This window comes from Aquarana catesbeiana, linkage group LG10, assembly GCF_042186555.1.
Source record: "Aquarana catesbeiana isolate 2022-GZ linkage group LG10, ASM4218655v1, whole genome shotgun sequence".
Taxonomy (NCBI): Eukaryota; Metazoa; Chordata; class Amphibia; order Anura; family Ranidae; genus Aquarana; species Aquarana catesbeiana.
In genome coordinates, this window is record NC_133333.1 from 74,968,107 (window position 1) to 74,986,058 (window position 17,952).

A 17,952-nucleotide genomic window follows, 5' to 3' on the forward strand; every position below is an offset into this window, starting at 1 on the left:
CCCAGGGGTGGCTCCAAAAGCATGTTTTGACACAATTAAAACCTGTGTCACACGCTCCAAGGTGAGCGCAATCACATTGGGGGTCACCAAGGCACTTCACAGCATGTTTTTCTTTGGGCACGTTTGATTCAAAACTGGAACTTTTTCTTTGAACCATCACCATTACACTGACTTTTATTTGAACTTGGTCACTTTATGTTACTGGATTGGAAGATTTTTTCACGGATGTGATTTGAACACCTTTATTAGGGCGATTATAGTTTCAATTCGCCCACGCATGTGATTGATTTACTCTGTTTGTGTTTTACGAATATATATATTGTTTTATTTAATTTTTTTTTTCTTTTTCATTTTAATCACAGTGGATCTACATATGTGTAACATTTTTTAGCATATACACCTTATTAGGAATGATTATATTTTAATCACTGTGGATTGTATATTTATCTTATTACGTTTTTCTATGCACATTGCACTTTGTGATTTATTGCACTAGATATTTTTTAGTGTGTTTGGTCATAGGATTCACACAGCAGGTGATTTTAGTAAGTGATCAGAGCTTTAGGATTCACACAGCAGGTGATCTTAGTAAGTGATCAGAGCTTTAGGCTCTATTTGATTTGCACGCTTTATTATCTATGATTTGTACTACTGATTTGTAAATCTATGATTTACAGTTATTCAGTTACACCCCTAGGCGCGGCGCATTTTTTTCATATACCAGGACAGGGTGTTGGCACAGTGCTGACTTGAGCTCCAAAAAGGCCTTCTCAGCGTCTGCATTCCACTCCACCATGACCGATTTCCGACCCTTAGTCAGATCGGTCAATGGAGCCGCCAACGTGGCAAAGTTGGGTACAAACCTCCTGTAGTATCCCACCATGCACATTTTTCAGGGTTTATTGTAAACTCCTCCTTCCAAAGAGAGTCCAGCACTGCCTGGACTTTGGGCAAGTGTGATTCCCAGTCTCTGCTAAAAATGACGATGTCGTCCAAGTACACTGAGGCATACTTCCGGTGAGGTCGTAAAATCCTATCCATTGCTCGCTGGAATGTGGCTGGAGCAGTTTGCAATCCAAAAGGCATCCTTTTGTACTGAAAACTCCCCTCTGGGGTAGAAAAAGCAGTTTTCTCCCTAGCAGCCTTAGTCAATGGGATTTGCCAATATCCCTTGGTAAGGTCTAACGTAGTGATAAACCTGGCTGGACCTAGTCTCTCAATAAGCTCATCTACCCGGGGCATGGGGTAGGCATCAAACCGTGAAACTTCATTAAGTTTCCGGAAATCATTGCAGAATCGGAGAGTCCCGTTGGGCTTCGGTACCAACACAATCGGGCTCGACCACTCACTCTGCGATTCTTCAATAATCTCCAGGTCTAACATCTTCTTCACTTCCTCTGAAACAGCCTTTCTTTGGGCCTCTGGGATGCGGTAGGGCCGGACAAAATCTTTGACTCCTGGTTCCGTGATGATATCATGCTCTATGGTACTCGTGAGCCCTGGCAAGTCTGAAAATTTTTCTTTATTTCTCTGCAAGAACTCCTTTGCCTGCTGACTTTGGGTTTTAGACAGGGTATTTGCTACTTGGACACTCTCCACCCCAACCCGAGGCTCCAATCTTGCACTAGCCAGGGAGGTCACTAGTTCCCTCTCTGTCCAGGGCTTTAACAAGTTTACATGATATATTTGATAGGGTTTCCTCTTACCCGGTTGGTGGACTTTATAATTCACTTCTCCCACTTTTTCTACAACTTCAAAGGGGCCTTGCCACCTGGCTAAGAATTTACTTTCCACAGTGGGAATCAACACCGCTACTCGTTCCCCCCCTTGGAAGTTCCTTATTTTAGCAGCCCTATTATAGTCTCGTCGTTGAGCCTCCTGGGCTTTTTGTAAATGTTCCTTGACTAGTGGCAACACAGTTCGGATCCTCTCCTGCATTTGGGAAACATATTCAAGAACACTCTTATGCTGACTAGGTTCACTTTCCCATTTCTCTTTAACAAAATCCAGTAGTCCGCGAGGTCTCCGCCCATATACCAACTCAAAGGGTGAAAACCCAGTGGAGGCCTGGGGCACTTCCCGGATAGCAAACAGGAGAGCTGGTAACAGACAGTCCCAGTCTTTCCCATCCCTTTGTACAACTCTCTTGAGCATAGATTTAAGGGTCTTATTAAAGCGTTCTACTAACCCATCCGTTTGGGGATGGTAGACCGATGTGCGCAGCTGTTTAATCCGGAAGAGCTTGCACACATTGGCCATAACCCTCGACATAAACGGGGTGCCCTGGTCCGTTAGTATTTCCTTGGGAAAACCAGTCCATGTAAACAACTGGAATAATTCCCGGGCGATAGCCTTAGAGGAGGTATTCCGCAGGGGTAGCGCCTCAGGATATCGGGTGGCATAGTCGAGAATCACCAGTATGTAGGAGTGACCTCGAGCCGACTTCACCAAGGGACCCACTATATCCATGGATATCCTTTCAAATTGGACCTCAATTATGGGCACAGGGACCAAAGATTTCCGGAAGTGGGTCACCGGAGCGGTCAACTGACAGGTGGGACAAGAGGTACAGTATCTCCTTACCTCTGCTTTCAGACCTGGCCAGTAAAACCGGTCGGTGATCCGTGCCTCCGTCTTTTCTATTCCCAGGTGTCCCCCTAAAACATCATCATGGGCCAGGTCCAGGACCTTGCGTCTATACTGTTGGGGTACCAATAATTGCTCTACCACATTTTCTCTCACTTTGGTAACCCGATAAAGCAATTCATTACATATTGCAAAGTGTGGCCACCGCTCATTCGCACCTGGCTCTTGGGGAACCCCATTTATTACTACAACCTGTTCCCGTGCATGGGCCAAAGTGGGGTCCTGCATCTGGGCAGTACCAAATGCCCCCTGCGGAACACCCAAATCCGGCAGGGCAAGGGTAACGGCCACTTCCTCATCCTCTTCCCCCAGCATTACTTGAAGTGGGGAAGGTCCCCCCCCCTTCAGTGTTCGGGTAGGTCTGTGAACCACACATTTTGACACCCTTAATAATATCAGCACTACTTTCATCACCATTAACCAAATCATTAGCGTTTTCAAGAACATTCGGCATTTCAGGGTTATTTCTCTCAACAGCAGGAACAGAGGGACTAGTTTCTCCCCAGTCTCTGGACCGTCCAGGTAGTTCTCCTTGTCCCCACAGTTTAGCAAATAATGGACAGTCTCGTCCTATGATAACATCATGTACTAAGTTCTTTACCACCCCCACCTCTTGAGTACCAGTGCCACATGCTGTGGAGATGGACACCGAGATGAGAGGGTACTCTCTAGTGTCCCTGTGAATGCACACCACCCGTAAAGTTTTTCTTACCGGACCGATCTTCCCAATTACTCTAGGATGGACCAGGGTTACCATGCTTCCGGAGTCCAGCAAAGCCCGGGCAGGGAGGTGGTTCACTTGGACTTCACACTCGAATTTCTCTTCTCCAAGATCAATATGTGTTGTGCATGCTTTCTGGGCATAAAAAGACCCCCTCCGAAGAACCCCGCATTCCATGGGCTCCTCTTGCAGGGGGCAGTGGGCCCGGGTATGGCCCCAGGAATGACATCGCCAACATTGTACATCCCCTCCTCTCCGAACAGGAACAGATCGCTGAGAAGGTATCGGGAGTGAGTCTTGACCTTCCGGGGTGTTGGTTCCAGGGCTCCGGGGAACGTCCTTTCGAAGGGCAGCAGTCGAACGAATAGGCCGTGGCAGACTGGGTCGTGGGGCTTTGTAGGGCCAAGCAGATCCTCCACCACTGTGTATCGTTCCACCAGCTCGACAAGGAGGTTCACTGTTTTGGGGTCTCCATGGCTGACCCACCGTTGAAGGTTGTCTGGCAGTGACCTTAGGTATTGGTCCAGCATGACCCGTTCCACGATTTGGAGGCCCGACAACATTTCGGGCTGCAGCCATTTTTTTACCAGTTGCACCAGGTCATGCATTTGAGACCGTGGTGGACGATCTGGACGATACTTCCATTGGTGCACTCGTTGGGCCCAAACAGCTGTAGTTACCCCCAAACGAGCCAATATTTCTGCCTTTAATTTTTGATAGTCTTTAGCGTGATCTGGTGGCAGGTCAAAGTAGGCTTTTTGAGGATCTCCGGTTAGGAAAGGAACGATTAGGCCGGCCCACTGGTCCTGGGGCCACCCTTCTCTCTCTGCCATCCTCTCAAATGTAGCAAGAAATGCCTCTACATCATCACTCAGGGACAACTTCTGCAAAAAATGGCTTGCCCTCACGGTCACCTGGTTGCCAGGGGCAACAGCCGCTTGCTCACGGCCCTGAGAAAGCTGCTGCACTACTTCTTTAAGGCAGTCACCTGAGCCTGCATAACCTCTTGCTGGGTCGCTTGCTGGGCTGCCAACTGGGCCACCAACAGGCGAGTGTTTTCTTGCTGTACCTCCAGCTGGATTGTTAAGCGCTGATTAGCTTCCTCATGGTGAGTCTGCGCTTGTATATTAGCCAAGGACAGCTGTTTAATTAGCTCCTCCATTGCTTCAGCTTTCAGGGTTTGTGCGGCTTTAACCCAGGACATAAATCCACTGTACTGTCCCTTTAAATGTCAGTTTTAAGTCCAATACAAAAAAAAAACAGCAAAAAAAAAAAAAAATGCCTGTTACTCTGTCCTGCCCGCATTCTCCACCACTTGTAATGTTTGGGGAACCAGCTAGATCGCAGGACACAGGCTTTTCACTCAAAAGGAGATTTATTGAACTTAAATAGCTTTACAGCAGCAAAAGCAAAAGAAAAAGGTTTCAATCTCACCGACTTGCAAAGTCCAGAACTGCTATTGCAGTTAAACAGTCCTTAGTTTCTGTTGCAGGTAGATTCCTCTAGCAGGAGGCTTCCAGGCAGGACACTGCTATTCGCTGTTGCTGCACACCAAAACACCAAAACACCATCCACATTCTCCTCTACACTCCTCCACACCCTCTCTAACTTCCTGTCTTGTTTTAAACCCACTTCCTCTTACAGGTGAGTTAACCCTTTTTTGTTCCCTTAAAGGGACCACAGTCCAAACAGAGGGGAAACATAGCGTCCTTCCAGGACCCAGCCACGGCGTCCTGTACAACACATAAATATGACAGGGGGACATGGTTACAGCGTTGGGGGATCTGAACGAGGCATAAGAAAGTTAAAAATCTTCCTCCTTCCCCCTCAGATCCCCCGGGATTTCCTCTTCACTCCCCGATTCACCACCTCTGAGCTGCTGAACCTGGGAGTGTGAATTCTGACACAGATCGCCAGTGAAGCGGTGAGATCACTGCTTCATAAACTGGCCGTTTCTGTGTCATTCAATGAGGATTCTCCATGTGTAGAGATAATCGGCGGGAGAACAAGTTCAAACATGTTCTCCCCCAATTATCACTGTTTCATAAACTGTTTATGGACTGTGATCAGCGGCGATCCTCGGGATCACCGCTGATCACTGCTTCATAAACGGACACCATAATCATTTTGTTTTATGTTCATCATAACACACAGTTGTATTGTACACGCTGCGTTGGCCCCATCGCTTTGTCCGTTTGGGGCCACCGCATAATACACTCGTCACTATGTTGTTCTACATACGCGGCGCGTCACTTCGTACGCATGCAACGCCTATTCTCAGGCGTGGCTACTCCAGCACATAGGTGGGACCGCCTTCCGTATGAGGTGCCATCCCTGTTACTTCCACCCAGTAGCTGCACATGCGCATGGTGCGCGCGCACATCAATGTTGGTTGGATTTGGTCACATGTACGATCTAGCCGGTGCGCATGCGCATGGTGCACGCGCACTTTATCGTGCGTCGGAGAAGGGCATACTTACGGCACTGCCGGGCGCAATAAGCTTTATTTTTTATCTATCAGGGTGCACGTGAATCTTTAGAGTCAAACACAAAATTTGGCTTTATGCACATTATAGTTTGACACAAACTTATATGGGACACTTTTAGGTTATTTCAATGAGTACACTACTAACCCCAATGGTTACACTTCCGGTGGACAATTAGCTTCAGGGTGAGGCGTGGAACGCACGCCAAGCAGCCATCTTGCCCGAATACCGGAAGTAACATTTTTACACAATGTGGAGTTGCCTCTCATTAACAAGACTACTCCCTCTATATATATCTTGCTGATTTTACAAGACTGACATGTGAGTGTATTTCTTATTTTAAATAAATTTTGATACTTGTTTTATTGAATTACGCTATGTGGCCTTTTTCCTCCTTGCTTTACATCATCACCATCTACTCCTCATCCTGAGGGACACATAAGTCCACGGTTTACTTTTAGATGTCCATCTTCACCATCTCTCCGGAACATCTATCATCACCCACCACCCAAGCCTGATTCGACCCATTTGGGCGTATGCCCTCCTGGGTCCACGAGATCTGGTAAGCCTTCTCATTTTCGGTGGTGGTGTGCCTCTCCTGTCTTCACTTTGGATGTCACGCATTTGAATTGTTTTTTACACAAAGTCACTGCATTTATAGGGACTATCAATTCTTATGAGTCATATAAACATTGAGGACTTTTTCCTTTTTTTCTTCTCAGAAGTTTTTTCACCATTAGTTGGACTTCATGGTCCCTATATTGAACTCTTATGTTTTTTTAGCGCTACACATATTTTTGTTTTGTTATATTGTTATATGCCTATATCCTATTGGCCGTGTTAGCTGCTTATGCACTTTTTGGGCAGCACAGAATTATTTATACTCTCTTCTCTGTGGTCATACAAGAGACTGCATCTTCTGTCAGACCAGACTGAACCCAGGGCCATCGCTCTCTGGTCTTCCTTCCACGCTTCCTTCCACGCTGTGGCTCTGGTGGTGGAGTTGTGACAGCAGGAGGAGGATGGTTCAACTCAATCACGTTGGTCTTGGGTGTGATTTCGCCACTCACCCCCTTAGTTAGGACTTTATAAATAAGTTGCTCACACATGAGGCATTGACCCTCCTGCATGCACTTCAGTTTTGTGGCAGCCATGCAGGCAAAGGCCTCTTCAGGAGTGGGTAAGGCTCTGAGGGATGCATGTGAGTCGCCTTCCTCGCTCTTTTGTATGGAAGGCGGAGGGGAGGAACCTGCGATTCGGTCAGGCTGCGACTGGTCCCAGGCTTCTCCTGGCTGCAACTTAGCCCCGCCTCTTCCTGGCTGCAACTTAGCCCCGCCTCCTCCTGGCTGCCACATTCTAGAGCCTCCTCCTGGCTGAGGTCTTCCTGTGTATGAAAAAGGGACATAGTTTTAGTTTTTTCTTCATCAATCACACACATTTTTCATCTCATGATTGTTGAAAATTGAATGTTAACAAATATAACTGATGATCATTCTGAGCCCAGCATTTTTCATTCTTGTCCCAATTATTTTTGCCCACTACTGTCTATTGATATGTAAAACACTTTATTAAATCAGCAATTAGTGATCAATAATGACATCTAGTAAAGATCATTTATTTATTGACCAGAAATCTGGAGAATAATGCTATACCTGACTCAAGCTGGGCTCCTCCACTTCTTCCTGGCTGGAAGGCCCAGGTTGGACATCGGAAGCCTCAGCTGAGGTGGAAGGAAGAGTGGAAGGAAGAGTGGAGAAGGATTCCCTGACTTCAGTGTGGTCTGACAGAAATCACAGTCTCTCATAGTACCAGAGCCTGGGGACATAAACATCATCTGCTGCAGCTCCGGATCTCTGGGAATCCATGACCTTCTTGCGCTCCCTAAGATAAGTGCTCCTCAGGCCACCAATTTTGGTTTTTAAATTGGGGGTGGTTGCTGTGGGGACCACCGGCTTCACCAACTCCAGCAGTTTCTCCAGCGCTGCCTGCCTCTTTTGTTTATGATTATAATGCGGGTGTTTGACCTGCCACAGACAGGGCAGCTCCCTATACTTGTCTATGAACAGGGGGAGGAAGTTGTGGTCATTGAAGCCATCCATTTTATCTGCAAGACACAACACAAGATAAACCCTAATGTCAGCCTAAAGTCTACTAAACTTGTGCAAATACAGGCCTCAATCTAGAAGCAGTATAGGCCCAATGTTAAATCTTACCTTCGCAATCACGATCGATGCCTCCGTTACTCCTTCCTCCGCTCACAGATCGTACATACTACGCACGCGTGTTACGCTTTATACACACTGCACATGCGTGTAACTCCACCCGCCCCTGACGTTCTTTCTAGTCTATTCCCCGCCCCTTTTCGTTCGGCGCAGTGGGGGAAGAGCACATGGCGGAGACACAGCAGGTGCGTGCTAATAACAGCAACGAGGAGGAGGAGGAAAGCCCGGAGCCGGAAACGTCTGGATCCAGAAGGAGACGATTTAAGGCATCAAATATGTCCTTTGGGGAGATGTTGGAGATGGTCGACATCCTGAAGAGGGCCGACTATGATGGGAAGTATGGACCTTACCCCAACCCCAATGTCAGAAAGGCCAAGATCATGGCGAAAGTGGTCAAGAGTCTGCACCGGAATTTCGGGGTACGACGATCGAAAGATCAGCTCAGGAAACGGTGGTCGGACCTCAAATTAAGAGAGCATGAGCAGTACAGAAAGATCCGGAGAGTGCTGCAAAAAAGTCAGTAGTTGTGCTGTGTTCCTATTCTTTTTGTGTTTATTGCGTTCGTGCTGCTCCATGTGCTTTTCTTAACTGTTGTACAGTTTAAAATGGCAACTTTCATGTTCATTGGCACATTATTTGTTCGTATCAAACATTTTTCTTTCGGCCTATAAAATACCATTGTTTTGGCCATATGCATTTGACCACATTTTTGAGGGCCTACTTGTATGAAACTAATTTGATTGTGTAGATGTGTTTGTTACTAGATTGAAATGCAAACTAGATTCTGTGTAAGGAGAGGACACTCAGCAGCAGTTTTCACATCTGGACGCTGTAGCACTAGTGTGGGACACAAGAACACCCTTTTTATTAGGGGGCCCACACAGGTGCTCCAGTGTATACTATAGGGGGGTCTCCATCTGTGAAGCTTGTACAAGACAGGTAAGTATTCAAGCTTGACAAAGGACACTCAAAATTCTACATCTTGGAACTCTGCCAAAACAGACAATTGTACCCCACTTCCAAGCAATGTTTCATATTTATAGTTCTGCCATCAAATATCTGTGTGCTAAGTATACCATTTTTTTTGCACATAGGGGAGAAAAGACTCGGAGGACACCCCTCATCCGAGGAGACCAGAGACCCTCCACCTCTGGAAAACCCCTCCAAAGCCCTTTCTTTTATGGTGTGCTACAATGTTCTAAATTTTTTGCGAATTGTAGAAAATGCACACAGTGTGTCAACATGTGCTATCTGCCATCACGGGAGATCAATGGACGCGTTTTGGGGGTGCAACCCCTTCCTCAATAATAAAGTAGCTGAGAGGAAGGGGTTGCTCCCCCAAAACACGTCCCTTGATCCCCCGTGATGGCAGCTAGCACATGTTGACATTCGTAAATTGGTGTGCATCTTCAAAATTTGGCTTTTCCTGGGGTGACTTCACCCCATCTGAATGCACTATCAAACACAGTTCCTAAATACTCATGTCTGATATTGCTTTCAAGTTCTACCAAATGTGAACTTTGTAAGTTCAAGATTTGTGTCTTTCTTGTTGGTTTTACACATGCCAGTTTTATGGTAAAAGGACATTTCTACTTTTTCTAATGCCCCCCCAAAAATTGTTATACAACAAACATGTTGGTTTGTTTTAAAAACCTTGTCAAAATGCACATGTGATTGTGCAGGTATTAAAAAGATTGTTATTAATCAAGAATGTGTGGATAATTGTCTCAACGCTAAAACACTTTTGTGGTGCTCTAATTGCTGTTTTCTGTGACAATGGGTGTTATTTCATAAGGGCAAATCCACTTTGCACTACAAGTGCAGTTTCAAGTGCACTTGTAGTGCAAAGTGTCTTTGCCTTTAGTAAATAACACCCAACAGTGCTTTGTAAGGTTACACAATCACGCCATTTTCACGACTCACCACATTTCTGTTAGGGTCAGCTAAAACAAACACAAGCAGTAAATGTCACCAAAGATTTGCTTATTTTTTTTTATTTGATAAAGGTTTCACACATTGTCTGGCATATTGATGGCTCCCCTACCCGCAAAGAACTTAAGGTATCTTAGCCGGACATCACGGGCACTCAGGGAGGGCAAGCCAGGACGGCCACTTTCAAGCACCGTCAGGGTTGTTTCATTTATAGTTCCGGCCTCAGGCCCAACTGAGCCAGCATAGTTGGCAGAATGTTGACGTAAAAGTTATGTAGAACACAGCATGCCAGGATAATATGATTCAGTTTATACTCCGCCATATGTATGGGTGTAAGAAATAGGCGGAACCGGCTGACCATGATTCCAAATGTGTTCTCCACCACTCTTCTGGCTCTGGCCAGCCGGTAATTAAAAACCCTCTGGTCCGGGGTGAGGGTCCTCATCGGGAATGGCCGCATAAGATGGTCCCCCAGCGCAAAAGCTTCATCAGCAACAAAGACGAATGGGAGTCCTTCCACATTGTCTTCTGGAGGTGGCAGGTCCAAGCTGCCATTCTGGAGATGCCTGTAAAACTCCGTCTGGTCGATGACTCCACCATTGGACATCCAGTCATTCTTCCCCCGTCCACATACAGGAACTCGTAATTAGCTGACACCACCGCCAACATCACAATACTATTGAACCCCTTATATTTATAATAGTACGACCCCGAGTTGGTGGGATGATGTGGACGTGTTTCCCATCAATTGCCCCTCTGCAGTTAGGAAAGTCCCACCACTGGGCAAAGTGGGAGGCCACGGTCTGCCATTCCTGTGGTGTGGAAGGAAACTGTTGAGGAAAACAAAAAAAATAGTCTTTTTGCACATAAACATGGAAAGCAGATTAGACACAAACCTTCTTGGCCAACATCAAGATAACATTTATTAATGGGAATTTTGAAAGACCAAAGTATAAGGTACACCTATCAGATTGTCATGGACATATTACTTCCAGACCTGCAACAGGGCTCAGGCGCATCCCCACCAACAGGTTCCCAGTAGCGAACAGGCGTGCGCCAATGCGCATGTGCCGGTCGCAGAGATCGCACGCACAGTGATTCGGCTTTGGCGCCCAGTGGCCTTTAAGAGGGGCTTCCACAATTCAGCACTTGCTGTTTGATCTGCAGCTTCACCTGTGACCTGTTCCTGTAATCAGCATCCGATCACCTGACCTGGCTCTCTGACCACGCTGCTGTCTCCAATCCTGAACCTTGGCTTTCCCTGACTCTGATTCTGTTTACCTGCCTGTCTGATCTCCTGTTACCAGAAACCAGCCTGAACTTGACTATTCATTGCCTGCCGAATCTGTTGAACTGATCCACTGTGTATGACCCGGCTTGTCTGACCTTGCTTCTGCCTGCTGTGTGCACCCTGCTGACCTGCATCCAGCTTACCTGCATCCTGCTGACCTGCATCCAGCTCACCTGCAGCCTGCTGACCTGCATCCAGCTCACCTGCATCCTGCTGACCTGCATCCAGCTCACCTGCATCCTGCTGACCTGCATCCGGCTTACCTGCTGACTTGTATCCAGCTTACCTGCACCCGGCACTCCAGTCAGTTCCAGTGTCTCCCAGTGGACATCATCTCCAGTTCCAGAGAATCCACCAGGCACTCATACCCCACTGTGCTCCTACGGTCACTGTCCTCAACTCCAGTGATCTGGGAACCAGGGCTGTACGAGAGGTCTCCCTCTGCACGTCAGGCTCACATACGAGGTACGTGTCACAGATTCCCCCTCCCCCCCTCTCCTGGGCCATTTCTAACATTATAGGGGGGGAGCTCTTGGACAGGTAACCCTCTCCACTTCATTGAGAGATGAATGCCTAAATAACGTGTATTACTTGGAACAGCCCCTCCTTAGTTACACTATTGGCAGCCCACTGGACAGGTAAGAAGTGTCATAATACAAAGATATAAATACACATTGTACACATTTGAGCACATTGGGACATTGTGCTATTACATATCAAGATAATAATAGTATACAAAAACTTGAAACAGTACCATTTGAAAGTACACAGGCAGGCCCTTGCACTACATGCTTTGGGGAATTCATCCATACATCTGAGCACAAAAGAGATGGGTATAGTGTGTATGGGTTTGGCAAAGTCAGCAGATAGATGATTGAGGATAGATAGAGAATTGTTATCAGCTGACTTAGCAGTTGGGGGGAGGGAGGGTTACAAATGATTTGGAGACCCCCCAAAAAAAGCCTCTGGCACTCTGCCTGAATTTAAAGCACAAATCACATTTAAAAAAATTTTAGGGGTGTTTGGGGTAAAGCACTACTATGGAGCTGATAAAATACATTGTTGAGTGACTACATGAGGTGAATATAGGGGCAGGAGACCATGCTGGGGAGGTAAGTGAAGGCAAATATGTATGAAGGACAAAAAAAATAATGACATAAAAATCCAGCATGCATGAGGACAAAGGGGACATTCACAGCATATTACAATCATGGTAATTAGGGAATGAGGAAAGAAATACAATATATTAGCAAACATTAAATACAATAAAATGTGATATTAAAGGATACAAATCTTACCTTAATATACTCCTTCTGCAGGACCTGGATGATGGCAGAACAGGTCTCCGGGATAATGATCCCCAGAGCCTGGGGGGAGATGCCTGTCGAGAACTTCAAGTCCTGCAGGCTTCTCCCCGTCGCCAAGTACCGCAGGGTGGTGACTAGCCTCTGCTCCGGAGTGATGGCTTGCCTCATGCAGGTATCCTGCCTGCTGATATAGGGGGTCAGCAAAGCCAACAAACTGTGAAATACAGGGTCCGTCATCCGGAGAAAGTTCCTGAAATCATCAGGATTATTCTCACAGATCTCACGGAACAAAGGCATATGACAGAACTGGTCACGCTGGAGCAACCAATTCTTGGTCCATGAACTCCTCCCCACCCTGTTCATGGACTGGACTTGTGTCAAGGTAAGGACCCCAACACCAAGCCCCCGCACAGCACGAACTCTACGAGGAGTACGTATATGCAACATGGCTAGAAAACGGTCGGCTGCTCAGAACGAAGTAACAGAACGCACTGAAGAACAGCAAGGCCTGTAAAGCGTGACCTGAAAAACAGTAACGAACTAACAAGAACACAATAACTAATCAAAGTCATGCGTAGCTTGCTTGCACGCACTGAAGAGCAGATACAAACCCACAAGCACAAACTGAACAGCAGAAAACGATCTGAAAACCACGAGTCTGAAAAAGCGCGAATCGTCTCTCACCAAACTTTTACTAACACGAGATTAGCAAAAGGAGCCCAAAGGGTGCCGCGCTTGGTTGCTTGGTGCCGCACTGGCCTTTTCTAGTCTCGTCATACGTGGTTGACGTCACCGCGTTCTTGGCGATCGGAAATTCCGACAACTTTGTGCGACCGTGTGTACGCAAAACAAGTTTGAGCCAACATCCGTCGGAAAAAATCCTAGGATTTTGTTGTCGGAATGTCCGATCAATGTCCGATCGTGTGTACGGGGCATCAGAGAGATGTCTCTCACTTCCTGTCCTGAGGAAAACATTTATCAGACAGAAAGTGAAGGAAACTTCCAGAAGAGCCTTCAGCAGTTGTATAACCTGACAGACATTCAAATCCCTCCCCACTCTATCCAAAACAAAACAAAAAAGTTTTGGGTATAGATACGCTTTAACCACCTCAGCTCTAGAAGGTTTTACCTCCTTCATGACCAGGGCATTTTTTGGTATTCAGTACTGCGCTACTTTAAAAGAGAAGTATGTTTTTTTTTGTTTATTTTTTAAGATTTATACTTACCTTTGTGGATGCAGCATCAGCATTGGCTACAGGTAATCACGTGGTACAGGATGCTGTGATTGGCCCAGGTACCATGTGATAGCTGTGGGCCAATCACAGCATAGGAAAAACAGCTGTTATGAATTAATTTATTCATAACAGCTTTGTTGACATTGTGATCATGTGATCGCATACTAATCACATGATCACCAGACCGTAGGTAGCGGGATCCGCAATCCACTGTGTGTGGAGGACACAGTGCTCACAGGAGCGGTGCTCTACATGCCAATAACACAGAGCAGGCTGGATAACGTACATGTTTGTGATCCAGTCTGCCTGTGCCGCCTGTTCCCAGTAAAAGTACTGTTGGCAGCCGGCAAGTGATTTAGAGACTGCAGATGATACAGTAGTGTAAAAAATGGCAAGTACAGTTTTAATGAGGCAAAAATAGGTGAAAATGTGAACAGACAAGACACAGGCATATATTTTCCTTCAATCATGAAATGACTGCAAATGGATAAAGCAATTCACTTACAGGGTAATTTTAATAGGCAGAAATGTGCTAGAGACAGGGTACAAGCAGGTGTTTTCCTAAAACCCAGGGACTGTGACATCAAAAGGGGGCGGGGTCTCCGCCTATATAAGTCACAACGCAGCCCTCGGAGAGCAGTCCAGCCGGAGAGAGCGTCGTGTCAACATCTGGAGAAGAGAAGAAGACAAGAAGTCCGGACCTCTGCTGGCAAGAGAGCTACCTGAAGACAGCAGAGGAGCCGGCCGAAGAACTGGAGAGAAGAGAGCGGAGAAGAACCAACCGGACGCCGGGAGAAGATGAAGCGGAGGGACCCCCGAAGCCGGAGGAAGATCCCCCCCCGGAGCTGTTTAATAAAATATTTTAAAAACCTGTGTAGTGTGTTTTATTACTTACACTTTTTCCCTAGGTGAATGGGTAGGGGTACCATGTACCCCATACTCATTCACATAGGGTGGGGGGCCGGGATCTGGGGGCCCCCTTATTAAAGGGGGCTCCCAGATTCCGATAAGCCCCCCGCCCGCAGACCCTGACAACCAACGGCCAGGGTTGTCGGGAAGAGGCCCTTGTCCTCATCAACATGGGGACAAGGTGCTTTGGGGTTGGGGGGGGCCCGCAGGGCGGTCCCCCTCCCCCAAAGCACCCACCCCCCATGTTGAGGGCATGTGGCCTGGTACGGTTCAGGAGGGGGGGGGGGCGCTCGCTCGTCCCCACCCCCTTTCCTGACCGGCCAGGCTGCGTGCTCAGATCGGGGGTCTGGTATGGATTTTAGGGGGGACCCCACGCCGTTTTTTCGGCGTAGGGGGTTCCCTTTATAATCCATACCAGACCTAAGGGCCTGGTATGCCCCGCGACGGGGCTCGCAAGGTGTCAATCTCGCCGATAAAAGCGGCAAGATTGACATCCTTTTCTAGTCCCGTCGCACCTGAGTCACGTTCAAAATGAACGGACTTGTCCGTGTGTGGGCAAGTCCGTTCATTCTGAAAGTCCGCCGGAACTCCGGCGAAAGTCCGTCGGAAAGACGGGTGGACCTAGCCCGCCGGAAAGTCCGGGCGTGTGTGGGCAAGTCCGTCCGTTTTAAAGTCCGGCGCACCTGGCGGACAAAGTCCGTCGGAAAGTGTGCCGGACCAAGTAGGATAGAAAGTCCGACCGTGTGTACGCGGCATTAGTGATGTTATGTGAGGTGGTTTAGGTGCACACTGTTATTATATCCCTGCTTTCTTTCAGCGGTGCAGAGGCTTGCTGTGAAAAAGTCATCTCCAAGAACAGATGGTCAGCAATAAGTGAATGCTACTTTTTTAGCACCTGAAACATAAAGGAGAAGTACAGCCAAATCTGCAGCATCCGATCAATGCTGCCTCCACCTAGGTGAGAATAATCTCCTCTTTTTTTTTGCAAAGTCTATACTTCTCTCTTAAAAGTGGAGTGGAAAGGGAGTATGAACAACATGATCCCTGCACTGTATTATAGCCATAACTCTTATGCCCCGTACACACGGTCGGACTTTGTTCGGACATTCTGACAACAAAATCCTAGGATTTTTTCCGACGGATGTTGGCTCAAACTTGTCTTGCATACACACAGTCACACAAAGTTGTCGGAAAATCCGATCTTTCTAAATGCGGTGACGTAAAACACGTACATCAGGACTATAAACGGGGCAGTGGCCAATAGCTTTCATCTCTTTATTTATTCTGAGCATGCATGGCACTTTGTCCGTCGGATTTGTGTACACACGATCGGAATTTCCGACAACGGATTTTGTTGTCGGAAAATTTTATAGCCTGCTCTCAAACTTAACTTTGAGTGTCGGAAAATCCGATGGAAAATGTGTGATGGAGCCTACACACGGTCGGAATTTCCGACAACAAGGTCCTATCACTCATTTTCCGTCGGAAAATCGGATTGTGCGTACGGGCATTAGTTGCAACCCTGGTAAAGGAGCACTGTGTGTTGTTTACAGCATTAATGAATCTGTTTGTTGTATACAGCAATAATGAATCTATGATTTGTACAGTAACCAGCATCCATTCAGATCTATAGTTGTCATTTTTGCAGGTAACTTATTTGACTTGTGCCGATAGCAAGAAAACAAAACTAAAAACCCTGGTGTTCCGCTTAAAAAAAATCTATCAAAAATCCCCCAACTTACATGTTGTAGCATTTTTAACATCAGAAGCTGGGCCATAAATTCCATTGTTAGTGACTGCATAGACTTTAAAGCTGTAGTCTGATCCCGGTTTTAGATTTGACACAACTGTGCTACTGTTTTTAAAAACAGTTTTGTTTCCAAGATCTTGTCCTTGCCAATCCACAGTATAAGAATATGTTTTATTATTTGGGTCACTGGATTCTGTCCAAGAAACTGTCACTTCATTAGTAGATATGTTAGATATGGTCAAATCTTTCACTACAGATGGCACTAGAGAGACAAAAAAACAAAAAGCATTATACACATATACAGAATAGCGATACATGAATTTATCTGGAAACTAGTTGAGTTGGCTAACTGCAGGTTTTGCAATACTTTTGAATGTATTCATGCAGCTTTTTTCAGTCTAAGGACCAAACTCATAACCCTTTTTTGCCAAACATTTCAAAAAACTTTCCAGGGGCACTCTTTCTTGCTATGAGTCTAGTAAGCAATTGTATAGAGAGAATGTATTTTAATTAGGGGCAGAGCATTAATTTCAAATGGGAGTGGATCTACAAGAGGTATATCATTAACCTATTGTACAATTTAAACTTAAAGTGGTTGTAAAGGCAGAAGGTTTTTTTATCTTAATACATTCTATGCATTAAGTTAAAAAGCCTTCTGTGTGTAGCAGCCCCCTCAGCCCCCCTAATACTTACCTGAAGCCCATCTCTATCCAGCGATGTGCGCGAGTGCCTCAGCCTCATTTCACCTCAGAAAGTGCACAGATCCTGATTGGGGAGATCATGGGGTGTAATGTTGCATTGGAAAACATCACGAAAAACATCAATGATGTTATTAAAAAAAATAAGAACATCATTGATGTTTTGGGGAGAATTTAAAACCCCTCCAAAGCCCTTTCTTTTATGGTGTGCTACAATGTTCTAAATTTTTTGCGAATTGTAGAAAATCCCATTTTTGAGGATGCACACAGTGTGTCAACATGTGCTATCTGCCATCACGGGAGATCAATGGACGCGTTTTGGGGGTGCAACCCCTTCCTCAATAATAAAGTAGCTGAGAGGAAGGGGTTGCTCCCCCAAAACAAGTCCCTTGATCCCCCGTGATGGCAGCTAGCACATGTTGACATTCGTAAATTGGTGTGCATCTTCAAAATTTGGCTTTTCCTGGGGTGACTTCACCCCATCTGAACGCAATATCAAACACAGTTCCTAAATACTCATGTCTGATATTGCTTTCAAGTTCTACCAAATGTGAACTTTGTAAGTTCAAGATTTGTGTCTTTCTTGTTGGTTTTACACATGCCAGTTTTATGTTAAAAGGACATTTCTACTTTTTCTAATGCCCCCCCAAAAATTGTTATACAACAAACATGTTGGTTTGTTTTAAAAACCTTGTCAAAATGCACACGTGATTGTGCAGGTATTAAAAAGATTGTTATTAATCAAGAATGTGTGG

The 17,952-nt window shown here is 46.2% G+C and overlaps 1 protein-coding gene across 2 annotated transcripts in view; it reads right to left on the reverse strand.

Moving 5' to 3' along the window:
• LOC141110735 (receptor-type tyrosine-protein phosphatase H-like) overlaps positions 1 to 17,952 on the reverse strand; it is a 788,595-nt gene that overhangs the window by 355,526 nt on the left and 415,117 nt on the right. For both annotated transcript variants that reach the window (XM_073602293.1, XM_073602291.1), the window contains one exon: positions 16,492 to 16,761. In XM_073602293.1, the coding sequence (XP_073458394.1) occupies positions 16,492 to 16,761 (270 nt within the window). The remainder of the gene's footprint in view (positions 1 to 16,491; positions 16,762 to 17,952) is intronic.